This window comes from Mesoplodon mirus (genome assembly GCF_964341445.2).
Source record: "Mesoplodon mirus genome assembly, chromosome: 9".
Taxonomy (NCBI): Eukaryota; Metazoa; Chordata; class Mammalia; order Artiodactyla; family Ziphiidae; genus Mesoplodon; species Mesoplodon mirus.
The window spans coordinates 26,205,230-26,218,684 of record NC_138985.1 but is presented as its reverse complement, the minus strand read 5'-3'; the positions used below and the strand labels follow the sequence as shown (position 1 = coordinate 26,218,684).

Here is a 13,455-nt window from a genome sequence, read left to right as displayed (position 1 = left end):
TTACTTCATGTTGCCCATGCCTGTGTAAAGCAGGCAAAAAGCAGTAAATAGCAATGGGACACACAGGGGAAGTAGAGGCCTATAAGGGCAGCTACATGTGCATTTTGCTGCAAGGTAAACGCTACTCACTGTTATCAGCAAGTTGCTAACTCCAACTTGGGGCAAGGGGCAAGGGGCAAGGGGCAAGGGCACCTTTCTATTGATCAACTCCAAGCTCACTAAGCTTCTCCTTGAATCCTGCTCATTTGGGGATGAGACGAAACATACCGGTGGGTTCTTTCCAGGGAAGAGGCAGTCATGGTGGACTTGGAGACAGTGAGGAAAGCCAGAGTTCTTTGCTTCTTTACAAGCAGGCATGTGATTTCAGTTTTGCCCGAGGCTGTTGTCTCCAGCTCCTGAGTGAAGACTAAGAACTCTGCCCCAGGAGTCAGTACCTGATCACCAAGGTGTGAACTCGAAGGCGGGCTCCAAGAGCCACCTGACAGAGAAGGAGGGCGTTTCCTTCTGAAGCGCCCAGGTCTTCGAAAAGGGCTGAAGAGTTTCCTGATATCTGGGCTGGGGTGCTGGTGCTTCTTCCACCAGGGGCTCAGGTGGATGACATCTTTACCGCTGGTCAATTCCACAGAGACTCTGGGGTACGTGGCAATCATTTCACTAAGCCCCAAAGGGATCCCTGGGAGACGTATAGTCCAATTCAGAGAAAAGTTAACCTTATGCATCAAAGAGCCCTACACTCCTCTAAACCCTGGCATAAAAATCAAGGGTCTCCCCTCACAGGTGTGCCTAACCAAGAGGAAACAATTCAGTGATAGCAAGCTTTTCTTCTTTTTATCATATCTGAGCTAATACTGGAACACCTCGAGTCTCCTTTGAATTTGCAAATTAACTGACTCTAGTGTGGTTTATATTAATATTGATCACTTCTCCAGGTTGAAGTGGAAAAGACGGTAATATCAGATTTTAATAAATGTCTGGGGCCTATTGTGAAGTAGCTCTTTTTTCCAGTCTAAAACCTTCCTTCATCTGATAATCATAAACACACACACACACACACACACACACGTCTCCCTTTCCAGCTGGGGCCCCTGCGAGTCAGGAGGGTACAACCACCACAACTCCTGGAAGCTTCTGGAATCAAAGGCCTCTGCAGCAGATGCTGGCTGGGGAAAGCGGAGGCATTTACTCCTGCTCTTGGGCCCTGACTGGGTCCTTCTTTGCCCCTGGAGAAAGTCTAGTCTCCTCAGCTGGCTACAGTGGCAGTTCTTCGAGGTGAAAGCATCCCTGCCCAGAGTCCCGTGACACCTCAGAACCACTATTCATGTGGATGTCGGCTCAGGAGAAGGGGCACCGAGCCCAGCCTCTCTCTAGCGCCGTGGAGATTCCATTCCAGAGGGCTTGTAATTCCTCTTCCCCAGGACCTTTTTAACTCAGACAGATGCCAGCAACTTTGAACTTTAAAAACACAGTGTTCGAGGACCCGTGCCTCCTGGCTCTTAGGAGGGATCTGCTTTCCATGTGCAAATGTACCCACCATTCTTTGTAACAACAACTCCTCTTGGGAGAAAATAAACAAAAATAACAATTCCACCTTGCTAGCACCTACTAAAGCGAGTCTTGCAGGCATTCATGTTTTCGGTTTATGTTAGTGCATTTCCACCCATATCTCTAGAGCGCTGGCATTGGAAGTGCCAATATTGCCAGACCTTTGGTGGGAGATGTATGCACAGAGGCTGCCCCTGAGGTCGCCAACCAGGAACAGTGACCCTGAGGTCCACACCAAGCTGTCCACTTCCGGCCTGGTTCCTTCTTCAGAGGGGCTCGGAGCAGGAGTGCTCATCAGAGAAACAGGACTGCAATTCAATTACCATCCGAATGAACATGTTTGACTTTTCTGTTCTAAATTTCTTTCCAAGACTTTCAGAAAACAAAGCTATTAAGTATTTCAATCTTAAAGCTGCTGATTTTTCATTTACCTCTTGGCCACATCTTCTCACACTTTCTCTTTCTCTCTCTAATAACATCTGAAAAGCTGCCATCCTTTCTCTTCCATCTGAGGATTCTGGGACATCCCTGAGAGGAAACAGAAGATCTGCCAGTTTAGCAACTGGGGCTGATGATTTTCTTGCAGAGACAGGGCAAGAAGAGTGGACGAGGGAGGAGAAGCAAAACCATCTCACCTGCCCAACAACGACAGCAGCAAAAGTGAAGCCCAGTTAATGCCCGAGGATCTGACAAAATCCCCTGCAGACAGGAAGTCGCTGTCCGATAGGCTGCGTGAGGGTGCATCGTTCCAGCCACTCCGGGAGGAAAAGTCCCATCCTCTCCTTCAGCCCTTTCCTTTTGGCAATACCAGCAGGTTGAAGGCTGGTGGCAACCAATGTTGAACTTTCTCCGGCTTCTCGTGACCTTCTTGTCAATCTCATTCACAGTCGCTGTTTGTCCTGCACGTGGCATACTTTCCCCACAGATGCGGCCACACCAAAGAAAGAAGTCTTTGTCACAGCAGGGGATGTGCCAGAGCTGTACACTTAGGAATCAAGAGCGACCAAGACATGGTTCCTTCCCCTGAAAAAAAACAACCATCTAGCAGGTGAGCTGGACCCATACATCATTTCAATGCCAGGTCATAAGTGGCTGAATTCTAGAATGCCTAGGACACTGTGAGGTCCCATGGAAGGACCTTTAACCCAGAAGAGGAGGTGGGGGAAGGTAGTCAAGGACAAAAGTCAAGCACCAGAGAAGGTGCCCCTAGGCTGAGTTGTACAGGACAAGTAGGGGACATTGTAAGAAAAGCCATGGGGGAAGAGAGGACCAGGACCTGCAGAAGATGAATTCAGAGAATCAGGGGAGGCCGGACTGTGGAGAGCTGAATGCATTCTGGGGCGGGCAGGGCTTTGTAAGTGAGGTAACAGGGAGTCACTGAGAGGTTTTGCATGAGGAAGTGAGATGGTCAGATGGATCCTTCTAGCAGGAATCTGGAAAATGAATCTGGGGGAATGGCCGGTGGTCGAGAACGCTGGGACGAGAACTGTCAATCAGTTATTACAATATTTGTGGCTAAGAGGTAATAAAAAGTGACTTAAGAACCCCTAGGGATGGATGGGGTTATTTATGAGGTAAAATTAAAAGGACTTTTTGAGTGATTACATGGAAAATCGAGGTGATGGAGGATGCAAAAGTAACTCCCGGGTGAGTGACTAGATGGATGATGGCCCCCAGCAATAGCATAGAGAAGGGAGACGGAAACTGACTTTGAAGGAAATGAGAACATCAGGCAGCTTGTGTTGGGAGTTCCCAGGGGACTTCCCGGCGGATGGCTGGTAGGCACGGGGCATAGGAGTGTGGGGCTTGAAGAGAGGTCATAGTGACAGAAATAAATGTGTGAGTCATCCGCACCTAAGAGGGGGATGAGGGCATGCGATTCAATGACTCACTCAGGAATGAGGAGAGGGGAAAGGAAAAACTCTGGAAAACCTCAACAGTGAGGCCCAACGCTTTCCATTCCTCTGAATTAAATCAGAGTGTTTAGGGTCACTTTTGTCCCATCGCCAATTTGGGGGGGACTTTTTCATCTATTCAGAACCCCGCCCCCAGGCATCTGATCTTTCTGACAATGCAAAGAAAAAAAAAGATTTGCACCAAACAATAGTATAAGAGATTAAAAGCATTACCCCTCCTTGTGAAATTTAGACTCTAAGGGACTATGGCTGGTTGAGTATTTTAATGCCGAGGAATGAACCAGTAAGAATGAAATTTCAGGTGTATACAGTTTTGAAGGCAAGGTGGGCAGCAAGGGGTACATTCCCTCTCCTCTCCATTCTTGCCCCATCCTTTTATTCCAACCTTCTCCTTCCAGGATTCTGGTCTCATTCAGGGGATGCTGTGCATTTCACCCTGGAGAACAGTTGCAAGGTCTGTCAGAGGGAAGTGTCTCTAATACAAGTAAATCATTCTCATGCTAATTTGGGTCTCTTCTGGTAAGCATAGCCTTGATGCTAAAATAAACTAATAGAGTTTCTATATTATTCCCTTTTTTCTTTTTTTTATTATTAGTTTCTGCTTTATAACAAAGTGAATCAGTCATACATATACATCTGTTCCCACATCCCTTCCCTCTTGCGTCTCCCTCCCTCCCACCCTCCCTATCCCCTTCTTACTAAAGATTTCAGGAGGGCGGGGTTATGTGGTGGAGACTATTATTTTCCATCCAATTTCATTCTCTTCTCTCTAGGCTCATGGCTAGTCAACACTTCCCACTTCCCCTGGCAATGACAAACTGACTAGGTTCTCTCCAATGGAAAGAGCCTGACACTCCTGCACATAGACCTTCCAGGATGTGGACAGGCTTCTCCTGTCCCCACTGCAGGTAGAGCCTGGGCATGGCTAGACCTCAGACTCTACCATGCAGACGATGACAAGACCCTAAGGAACAGTGTAGTCACAAGATGAAAGAAATCTGGGTGCCTGCTTGGATCCCACTGACCTTGAACTCTCACCTTGAACTTTAGAGAAAAACAAACTTTCTGTTCGTTGAGTCTCTATATTTGGAATATCTTTGCCAAAGCAGCCTACCTCCCCTAACTAATGGAAGATAGAAGTAGTAGGTACGAAATGGGTAATAAAACCAAGATCTCCTCCTTCCTTTCAGGGGAGACTGGTCATTAAAAGAAATTATAGAGAACACTGGAAGGCCGTTTAATAATGATTAGATGTCAAAGATATAAAGAAAGTTTACCAGATATGTGATAGCCATGCATTTTTGTCTGAAGTTGTCCCTATGTGGGGCTAATGCTTCTCAACTCAGAGGAAGAGAAATGGAAATTGTATGATGGAGAAGCTCTTGATGTTCCTCAATGAAGCCTTTGAATAACTGTTTGAGTAACTGCTTTGCTTATTGTTGTGTCGGGTATTTCCAGGCTATTCTCAGTACTTGACAAATTCAGTCTCTGAATTTCTACTGTCTTTTCTCACTCCTTCTGTACTTGAACCAATAGCTTGTGCCTTTTTCATTCTTAGTGATGGTCAAATATGTGTCTTACATCCTACAACTATTCCAGACTCCTTAGGGTTTTGTCAATAGCTTCATATATGGATATTTTAAAAGTATATTATCTGTGTATACAACGAAACAAATGAATAATAAATGTTAAAAACCTATACTGTATCACACTCAAAAAGTACCAGTAGCATGTCTCATCTTTGCTGACACATATATACAGACACCAAATGGTGGCATGCAATAAAAATGACAGCCCACTGGTTCAATAACAGAACCATTCCAGGCTGGACATAGCTTTGGTTTTGAGAGCGTGCCATGACTCACATGATGTTAGCAAGATTCGGTTTATTTCTCTTTATCTGCTTGGCTCTATTCTCAAAAGGACCCTTCTCTCATTGTCACAAGATGTCAGAAGCTCATGGGGCTGCATAATCTTAGGTTCGAATCCAGTGGTAACTCATAAGGGTCTTCCCTAGCCTTCTCAGAGCCCTGGGATTTACTTTAATTGGATTTGTTCTGGTCATATCCATCCCTAAATCAACCACTGTGACCAGAATGCAACACAGTGTTTGGATTAGGCCTCCATTCCTAGGGCTGTAAATGGATCCATGCCCAGACTGTGTGGACTGAGAGAGAGGAAGGAGTGGGCCCCAAACAAAATATTAGGTCTGTTCCTGAAAAAAGCAGAAACAGGTAATAAACAAACAACAACCCTCTACTATGATACACTTCTTAGCTGTCCAACATTCATACACAATCTTAGTACTACTATGTGTATATATACATTTTTTTTTCTTTCTTTAATGTCTACATTAACATACTCAGTCCCCAGAAAAAGAAATTAAAGTCTCATTTGAAGGCCTGAACCCCACTTCAGGTTTGGGTTACTGGGTGATGTGCAGTCCTCACAGCCAGGGACCCAACACACGCAATACAATACTGGAGAAAGAAAGAAAGCCAGAGTGGGTGGGAAACATTAGTAGTCACTGCTTCATTGCACATATAAACTTCTGTTTTATTTACTCATGTCATTCTATAACATTGGGACACAGTAGGTAACTAGTGTCTGTTGAATGAATGAATGAATGAATGAATACTCAGCTGGACAGGAAGAGAAAGGACTTCCTGTCCCAGCAGTGGGAATGAGTACTTGCTCAGCTGGTCTAGCCATCCCTGTTCTTCTCTCTGAGGGTGACTCCAGTCCTTTGCCTTAGTGGCCAATCTCTCTGCCCTTTGATAGAACCTTCCTGATCTATTGTCCTCTGTGGCCATATCTCGCAATGGCATTGATGAAAATACCCCCACATAAGCCCATTTTTTTGTTGCTATTTCTCAGATCTGAGGGCTTTCTTAGAAACTAAACATTCATAAACAATGGTTCTGGTTCCTCCTTTAGAAATGTTTTAGGTTTTACCCAGTTCCAAACAGAACTGCATAGGCTAGTATCCAAAGTCAGAGATCTTGTTGGGTCATGGTCCTTTAAATTGGAAACCCACTGGAGAATTTCTGTTTCTCAGGAATAGGATAGGTGCTCTTTCCACCCCTGAAGTCCTTCCTTTAGTAACCTTCATCTTTGTGCTGCCCCAGAACAATCTGAAACAATTGTTGAGGTAAGAAGACTCCTCTGGCACTCAGGCAGCAACCACACATGCCTTATCAGCATGGATCATCATCCTCTTTGTCATGTAGGAAACATACAACAGGAAGAGCTTGGCAGTGATATGAAAACAGGTTTGCCTCATATTCTAATAATAACTTCTGATATGGTTCCTACCTTTTTGACTTGCTTTGCACTAACTTTTGATCAGGGTAGAGAGTAAATTTACTAACCCCACAAAGATCCAGAGTATCCAATTCTCAACTTTCTTTTTTTGTTTATTTTATATTGGAGTATAGTTGATTAATAATGTTGTTAGTTTCAGGTGTACGGCAAAGGGATTCAGTTATACATATACGTGTATCTATTCTTTTTATTATTATTATTATTTAGTTAGTTAGTTAGTTTTGGCTGTGTTGGGTCTTCGTTGCTGTGCGTGGGCTTCTCATTGCAGTGGCTTCTCTTGTTGCAGAGCATGGGCTCTAGGTGCGTGGGCTTCAGTAGTTGTGGCACGTGGGCTCAGTAGTTGTGGCTCACGGGCTCTAGAGCACAGGCTCAGTAGTTGTGGCGCACGGGCCTAGTTGCTCTGCGGCATGTCGGATCTTCCTGGACCAGGGCTCAAACCCGTTTCCCCTGCATTGGTAAGCAGATTCCCAACCACTGCGCCACCAGGGAAGTCCCTCTATTTTTTTTAAAGTTCTTTACCCATTTAGGTTACTACAGAATATTGAGCAGAGTTCCCTGGGCTATACAGTAGTTCCTTGTTGGTTATCTACTTTATATATAGCAGTGTGTACATGTCAATCCCAACTTTCTTATTCTACAGCTTTCATGCAGAAGGTCATCTTTCAGCAAAATTGCCCTTTCCTTCATTTTTGATTTCAGATGCACCAGCTTCAACATATTTTTTTAAAAATTCTGGTGGGACCTTTATTTGTATTTTTTAAAAGGCCACTAAAAGTGGTTCACGTGTTCTAATATCCTGAATTTCTCCTACCAACTCCCCAGTGAAGCATCTGTAGGCATCTGGTCTGAGGTCCAAGATGCAGCAGTTTAAGAGACGGCTCCCCTACTGAATAACTTGGTTCACCCGTTCCCTGACGTGAATAAGTTCTCAGTGCTTTACACTGTTGACTCAGCTCAGCATTTTCATATTTTAGGTCTGTTACTTACTATGCCTCACTCCTGGTTTCTGTGTCAGTCAAGATAGTATCTGTGCTTAAGTTCCTAAATATAAAGTATAACAAGTAAACACATTAATCGACTCACAAAACTTGAGAGTCTAGAAGAAAGTATGGCTTTGCATATGACTTAAAAAAAGTGAGTCCTTGTCCCAGCTTTAGCAACCTGTCCTAAGACACACCAGTCACTGTGACAAAGGGAAAGCAATGTGCTCTCTGGGTCACGTGCTGGACTCCCACTCTTGGGATGAGGGCAGTACCCTCCCCAGACACTTAGGACTGAAGGGGCGGGAGGGGAGAATCCCTGGATGAAAACTGAATATGTGGAAATAGCAGTGTTGCCTGGGTTAACTCAAGAAAGAGCTAAAAAAAATAATAACCAGAAAAAAAAAACTCTAACAGTTCTTTCAGTCTCTTTTTCAAACGACTTTCTGTGATAGTTTGAATTATTATTATTATTTAATTATTTTGTTCAGCAAATATTTCTTTCTTTCCCTTTCCCGTGTGGGTGAAGTTTATTTTCCTGCCCCACTGGTGCTTAGCTTGGCCCTGTGTTTTCCTGTTGCTAATGGAATGTCGGTGGACAGGTCTTCAACGAGTTTGTGCATTTTGGTTTGGCTCTTCTGCTTTGGGAATCTTCCATGAAAAGAGCCTGCTGCAGATAGAGAGGCCCTTGCAGCCTGGATTCCAGAATAAACACAGGTACAGAGGACCTGAATCCAACTCACAGTGCCAGAGGAGCCCGTTTTAGATCAGCGGCGGTCAGCCTGCAGGACTGTGAGCAGGAGGGCAAAGGCTGGTGTTATCAGCTGCCGAGCCTTGAAAGAATCATGCAGTATTATTTTGGCAATAGCTCATTCAGACATTCTCGCAGTAGATGTACCTGAATTTCTTTCTAAAAGCAGAAATCTGTTAGGAATATGGGACAAAGGAACTTATCTTGAAGTTGCCTTTACAGAGCAAGGACACTGTTCTTATTCAGATTGTATATTTACTTGGGGCAAGCTAGTTGAGATTTGGGGATGGTGTGATGGTCTTAGTTCTAAAGTGTACATTCTTTTCCACTCTAACATTGCTGGACCAGGATGTGTTATAAAATCAATGTGCATGTGGCCTTGTGGTCGATGAGAGAGTTTCTTCATTTCCTCAGCCCCACCCTTGGTGTTGCGTCCTTGAAAGGTAGTATCTTGCAGCCCAGCAACTCAGAAGAACAATAGGGTTGGCAGGGCTGGAGCAGATCAAGGGTGTGCTTCCAGACCAGGGCATCAAGTGTTTAAAAAGCATCATTCAATATTGATAGAGTACAAGTTAACTGAAAGCAATGGAGCATTCTGTTGTGAAAATGAAAGTCCGTGTTGGAATATGGTGAAGTCACCTTTTTTGGAAAATATGCTTAATGGCCTGAGTGTAGTCTTTCAGAATCCAGGTTACTGTATCATGTAGTAACAGAGCAATTATTTTCAATTTGGAAATTTTTCAGAACAATTCTTACCAATTGGCCATCTTGACCATAAAAGCAAGCGTGGCCCCATCCAGCATGGGAAATTGCACCATATCAATTCATGATAGATGGGGCTACTTCGTTCTTGCCTCATGAAAGTTGGAGATTGTCAACTGAAAATTTTCATTTTAGTTTATCTGATATTAAGCTGCTCCTTTTGATTCTAGCTAGTCAACAGTTTCAGCTGCTGAAGTTTTCCCATGGAACAATGTTATAATTAGTTGGATAATTGGAAGTTGTGTTCCTGACCAAGGACTCAGAAGCAAATAAATCATAGATATAACCAACAATATGTCATACGAGCAAGATACAGTTACCAGAAACCTCCAGAATCATTTGAATGAGTAAAATTATGATCCCAGGCCCATAAAATGGGCAGGGATTTACAAATAACATAAAATACAGGCCTACTGTACCATAAATATGGCCAATCTGAAACTAATAGAAAGATAGCTATTGTAAACATTGAATTAAGACCTTCGTAGGATAATGTGTATGGCCTGGGTCCTCAAGGAAAGAAAAGCAGTTTCTCACAGTAAGTTTAACCAATGCATTCTTTATTCCTCAGTAAATTCTGCTGCTGTAAATATGTCAAATAAAAGCCAATATTGTTTCGTGAAATGCAAGACCTTGGGGAAGACTGCTTAGGACAAAATACCAACAGATCATAAATTTTAATTATTGATATGCCCATCTATCTCCATATATAATTAGCTGGCTCGTGGGACATGTGTGAGCATGTGCGCGCACACACACACACACACACCCTCCCTCCTCCATAATTCCTTTAGTGTCCATCTCTAAACATTGGAATGTGAGAAACAACACCAAGAAAACTCCTTTTGATGGTTCCTTCACACCAGCGGTTCTTAATTAACATGAATTTTCTTGATATTGAGTACGTCTGGAGACATTTTTGGTTGTCAAAACTGGTTGGTTCTACTGGCATCTAGTTGGTAGAGGCCAGGGATGCTGACAAATAACCGACCACGCACAGGGCAGTCCCCTATAACAAGGACTTGTCTGGCTCTAAATGTCAGTGTTGCCAAAGTTGAAAGACCCTGCTTTATACAAAGGTTCGTATTGTAGAAGAAAGGTGGATTCAGCCAGTCAGCTTACTTGGATAATTCTTTTTTTTTTTTTTTTTTTGCGGTACACGGGCCTCTCACTGTTGTGGCCTCTCCCGTTGCAGAGCACAGGCTCCGGATGCACAGGCTCAGCGGCCATGGCTCATGGACCCAGCCGCCCCGCAGCATGTGGGATCTTCCCGGACCGGGGCACAAACCCGTGTCCCCTGCATCGGCAGGCGGACTCTCAACCACTGTGCCACCAGGGAAGCCCACTTGGATAATTCTTGACCATCTATCTTATTGCTCAGCAGGAAGTGTCACTCATCAGTAGCCCTATCACAGTTAACGTGCAAAGAAAGCAGGAAGCTGGATTATTTTGTTCATCACAGTGATCTTAGCCCAGTGTCTGGCATGTTAAGGTGGTTTAACGAATATTTGTTAAGTAACGGAATAAATGGATGGGAAGAGGATGAAAGAGTAAGAAAGAAAGGAGGAAGGGGGAAAAAGGAAGTGGATGGTGTTAGGACCAAAGTTTGCTCGATTTTGGTGAACTTGCTTCCCTCTCCTTTACTGTCTTTCAGAAAATCAATAGGCACAGGTTCAGCTAACAGTTATTGTTTACTAATTACTGCCATTAATGGCATATCATATTTAACTTATTGTGTTAGTAGTAATTAAAGGACTATTACTGACAATCACTATACAATGGTTCTTGTAGCAGTTCACAAATCGAAGATTTTTAAATAATGTCATTGACTTTTTTTTTTTTTTTTCTGGTACGCGGGCCCCTCACTCCTGTGGCCTCTCCCATCGCGGAGCACAGGCTCTGGACGTGCAGGCTCAGCGACCATGGTTCACGGGCCCCGCCGCTCCGCGGCATGTGGGATCTTCCCGGACCGGGGCATGAACCCGTGTCCCCTGCATCAGCAGGCAGACTCTCAACCACTGCGCCACCAGGGAAGCCCTGTCATTGACTTTTAATGGTACTCAAAATTTAGAAGATTATTTTCAAGACAGCAATCACAACATCTAAAGAACCTAGGACTTCAAGTTTTTGGCAGGTTGTTGGTTTGTTTTGCGTTGTTTTGCTTTGTTGTTTATCCTCTTTGGTCTTCTGGGTTTTCCCCAGCCATAAGCAATATCCTGGCAAAAGAGTCACCCTGGCTACTTTGAGGGAAGTGTACAGGAAAAACTGGAAAATTATGCCTGCTAGCCATCTCACAGGGAAGGGGCTGGAATGGGGAGGGGGACACGATGATATATATTAATAAAGTCCAGGCTTATTTTTAACACCTATTAACAGAATGCCTTCCTTCTTTCCCTAAATCACAATCCAGTGTCAGCATGGTCTCTGTCACAAGAAAACAACCAAAAACTAATAAACAAAACCCCACAAGTTTCTCTGTCAAGGCATTTTGACTTTTTTCAGGGCCTACCGTAGTTTCTATGTGTAAAAGTCAATCATTAAATAAATGCTAAACTATTGAATGTATTTGGGATCTACCACGTGCCATCGGCTATACTGGGTACTGGACGCAGAGGGGTAAAGAGTAAGCAGGGAAACATGGATCACCATAAATAATGCAGCGCTGATCCACAGCTGGAAGAGCAGATGGGCACACTTGGAAGGCAATACAGCAAAGGCTGATTAGAACCGTCAAGTCCACCAAAAGAACTGCATCCGTCAGCGCACCAAAATTCTTGGTCAACATTCGGCACACAGATAGTTATTCTGACCTCCTATCCCCTCTAAATGCCCTTATGTCACCTCTCAGTTTGCATTCCAACCACACTTTAAAAACATGAATCAACTGTCAAGTTTATATCTCATTATAAAAATGGGCCACATTTTTATAGGCAGGCATCTCAATGTCTCTTAAACCCAACACGTGATAAGTCAACTCTTTTCTGCAGATAGCAAATAGCAACCTAAGTTTATAATTCTTGCTACCCTCCATTAAAAGTTCATCTTCTCAGCCTGGGCATTTTGCCATTTTTCTCATATTTTGACCTAACATCCATCATCCTTGGTCTTAATTTTCTGTCTACAGTTTAAGATATATTTCTGGTTAAGCCTATGATTGCTTCCTGTCTCAGAGGCTTCATCTATTCAATGGGCCCTTTATAGGCCATGGAAGAGCACGTTCCATGTTGAACACACACAAAAAACCTCAACAACAACCAACAGAAACCAAAACACTGGACATCCAGGTTAGTACAAGAGCAGCTGGATTAGATCGAAATTTTCCAACTCTGGATGCTTCTCTTCTTGTCACGAGCTTCCAACAAGGAAACTGAAAAGATGAATTGCCTCTTCTGGAAACGTCCCTGATAAAGGCACTCGATGAGTCCAAACTACCTCATCACCTTGGAAGGTGCCAGAATAACCAGACAAGTGGTCTCGTCAAAATCTCTCATGAAATATCTGGAAGCAGGTAATAAGGAGAAAACAGAATTCCAGATGAAGTTATACAGAAAGAAAAGCCAAGCAAAGGCAACCACGAGTGCAGGAGAATTAGGATGTTTCAGCATAAATTTCCCTCCCTCCCTCTCCTTTCTGGGATGTTGCGGTGAGGTCAGCAGCTCACACCTCTGCCGTCTTCATGTTTCATTGCATCTAGTGACCGGCTCTGACTGTCATAAAATAAAGCAACACTCAGCAAGTGCGCACTGGCCCATGGCCCGAGACCAGGAGCTGAGTGAACCCAGGGTGACATGCAGCTGCCCCGTGGGGTAGTAAGTCAAAGAAGCAGGTGGAGCGACATCCCGTTTGTCCAAGTCACACTCGGAAAGCAAACCCAGTGTCCAGCAGCTTTGCTCCCAAGTGATCTATGGCTTTCCAGACCTCAGCCTGCCCTGGGCAGAGCCCTGGTCCAGGTGACCCGAGGAGGAACTGTTGATTTTGGAAAAGGCTGGGGCCGTATTTCTGCCACAACAAATGATCGGGTCTCCACTCTCTTTGACCTAATAAAAATGTTATTACTATGCTTGCAATATATGTTCATTTTAGAAAAAACACATAATAAAGAAAAAAGAATAAGTGACCACCCAGACATAGTTTTGTGGGATTTTAGGGTATTCCGTTCCAAAGATTTTTTTCTGCATAA

At 44.0% G+C, this 13,455-nt stretch overlaps 1 protein-coding gene across 1 annotated transcript in view; it reads right to left on the bottom strand.

Annotated features, from left to right (window-relative positions):
- Positions 1-2,181: 2,181 nt before the first annotated feature.
- Positions 2,182-13,455, bottom strand: part of SUGCT (succinyl-CoA:glutarate-CoA transferase) — a 720,769-nt gene continuing 709,495 nt past the window's right edge. The window contains exon 14 of the mRNA XM_082631909.1: positions 2,182-2,565. Within this exon, the coding sequence (XP_082488035.1) occupies positions 2,498-2,565 (68 nt within the window). The 3' untranslated portion in view covers positions 2,182-2,497. The remainder of the gene's footprint in view (positions 2,566-13,455) is intronic.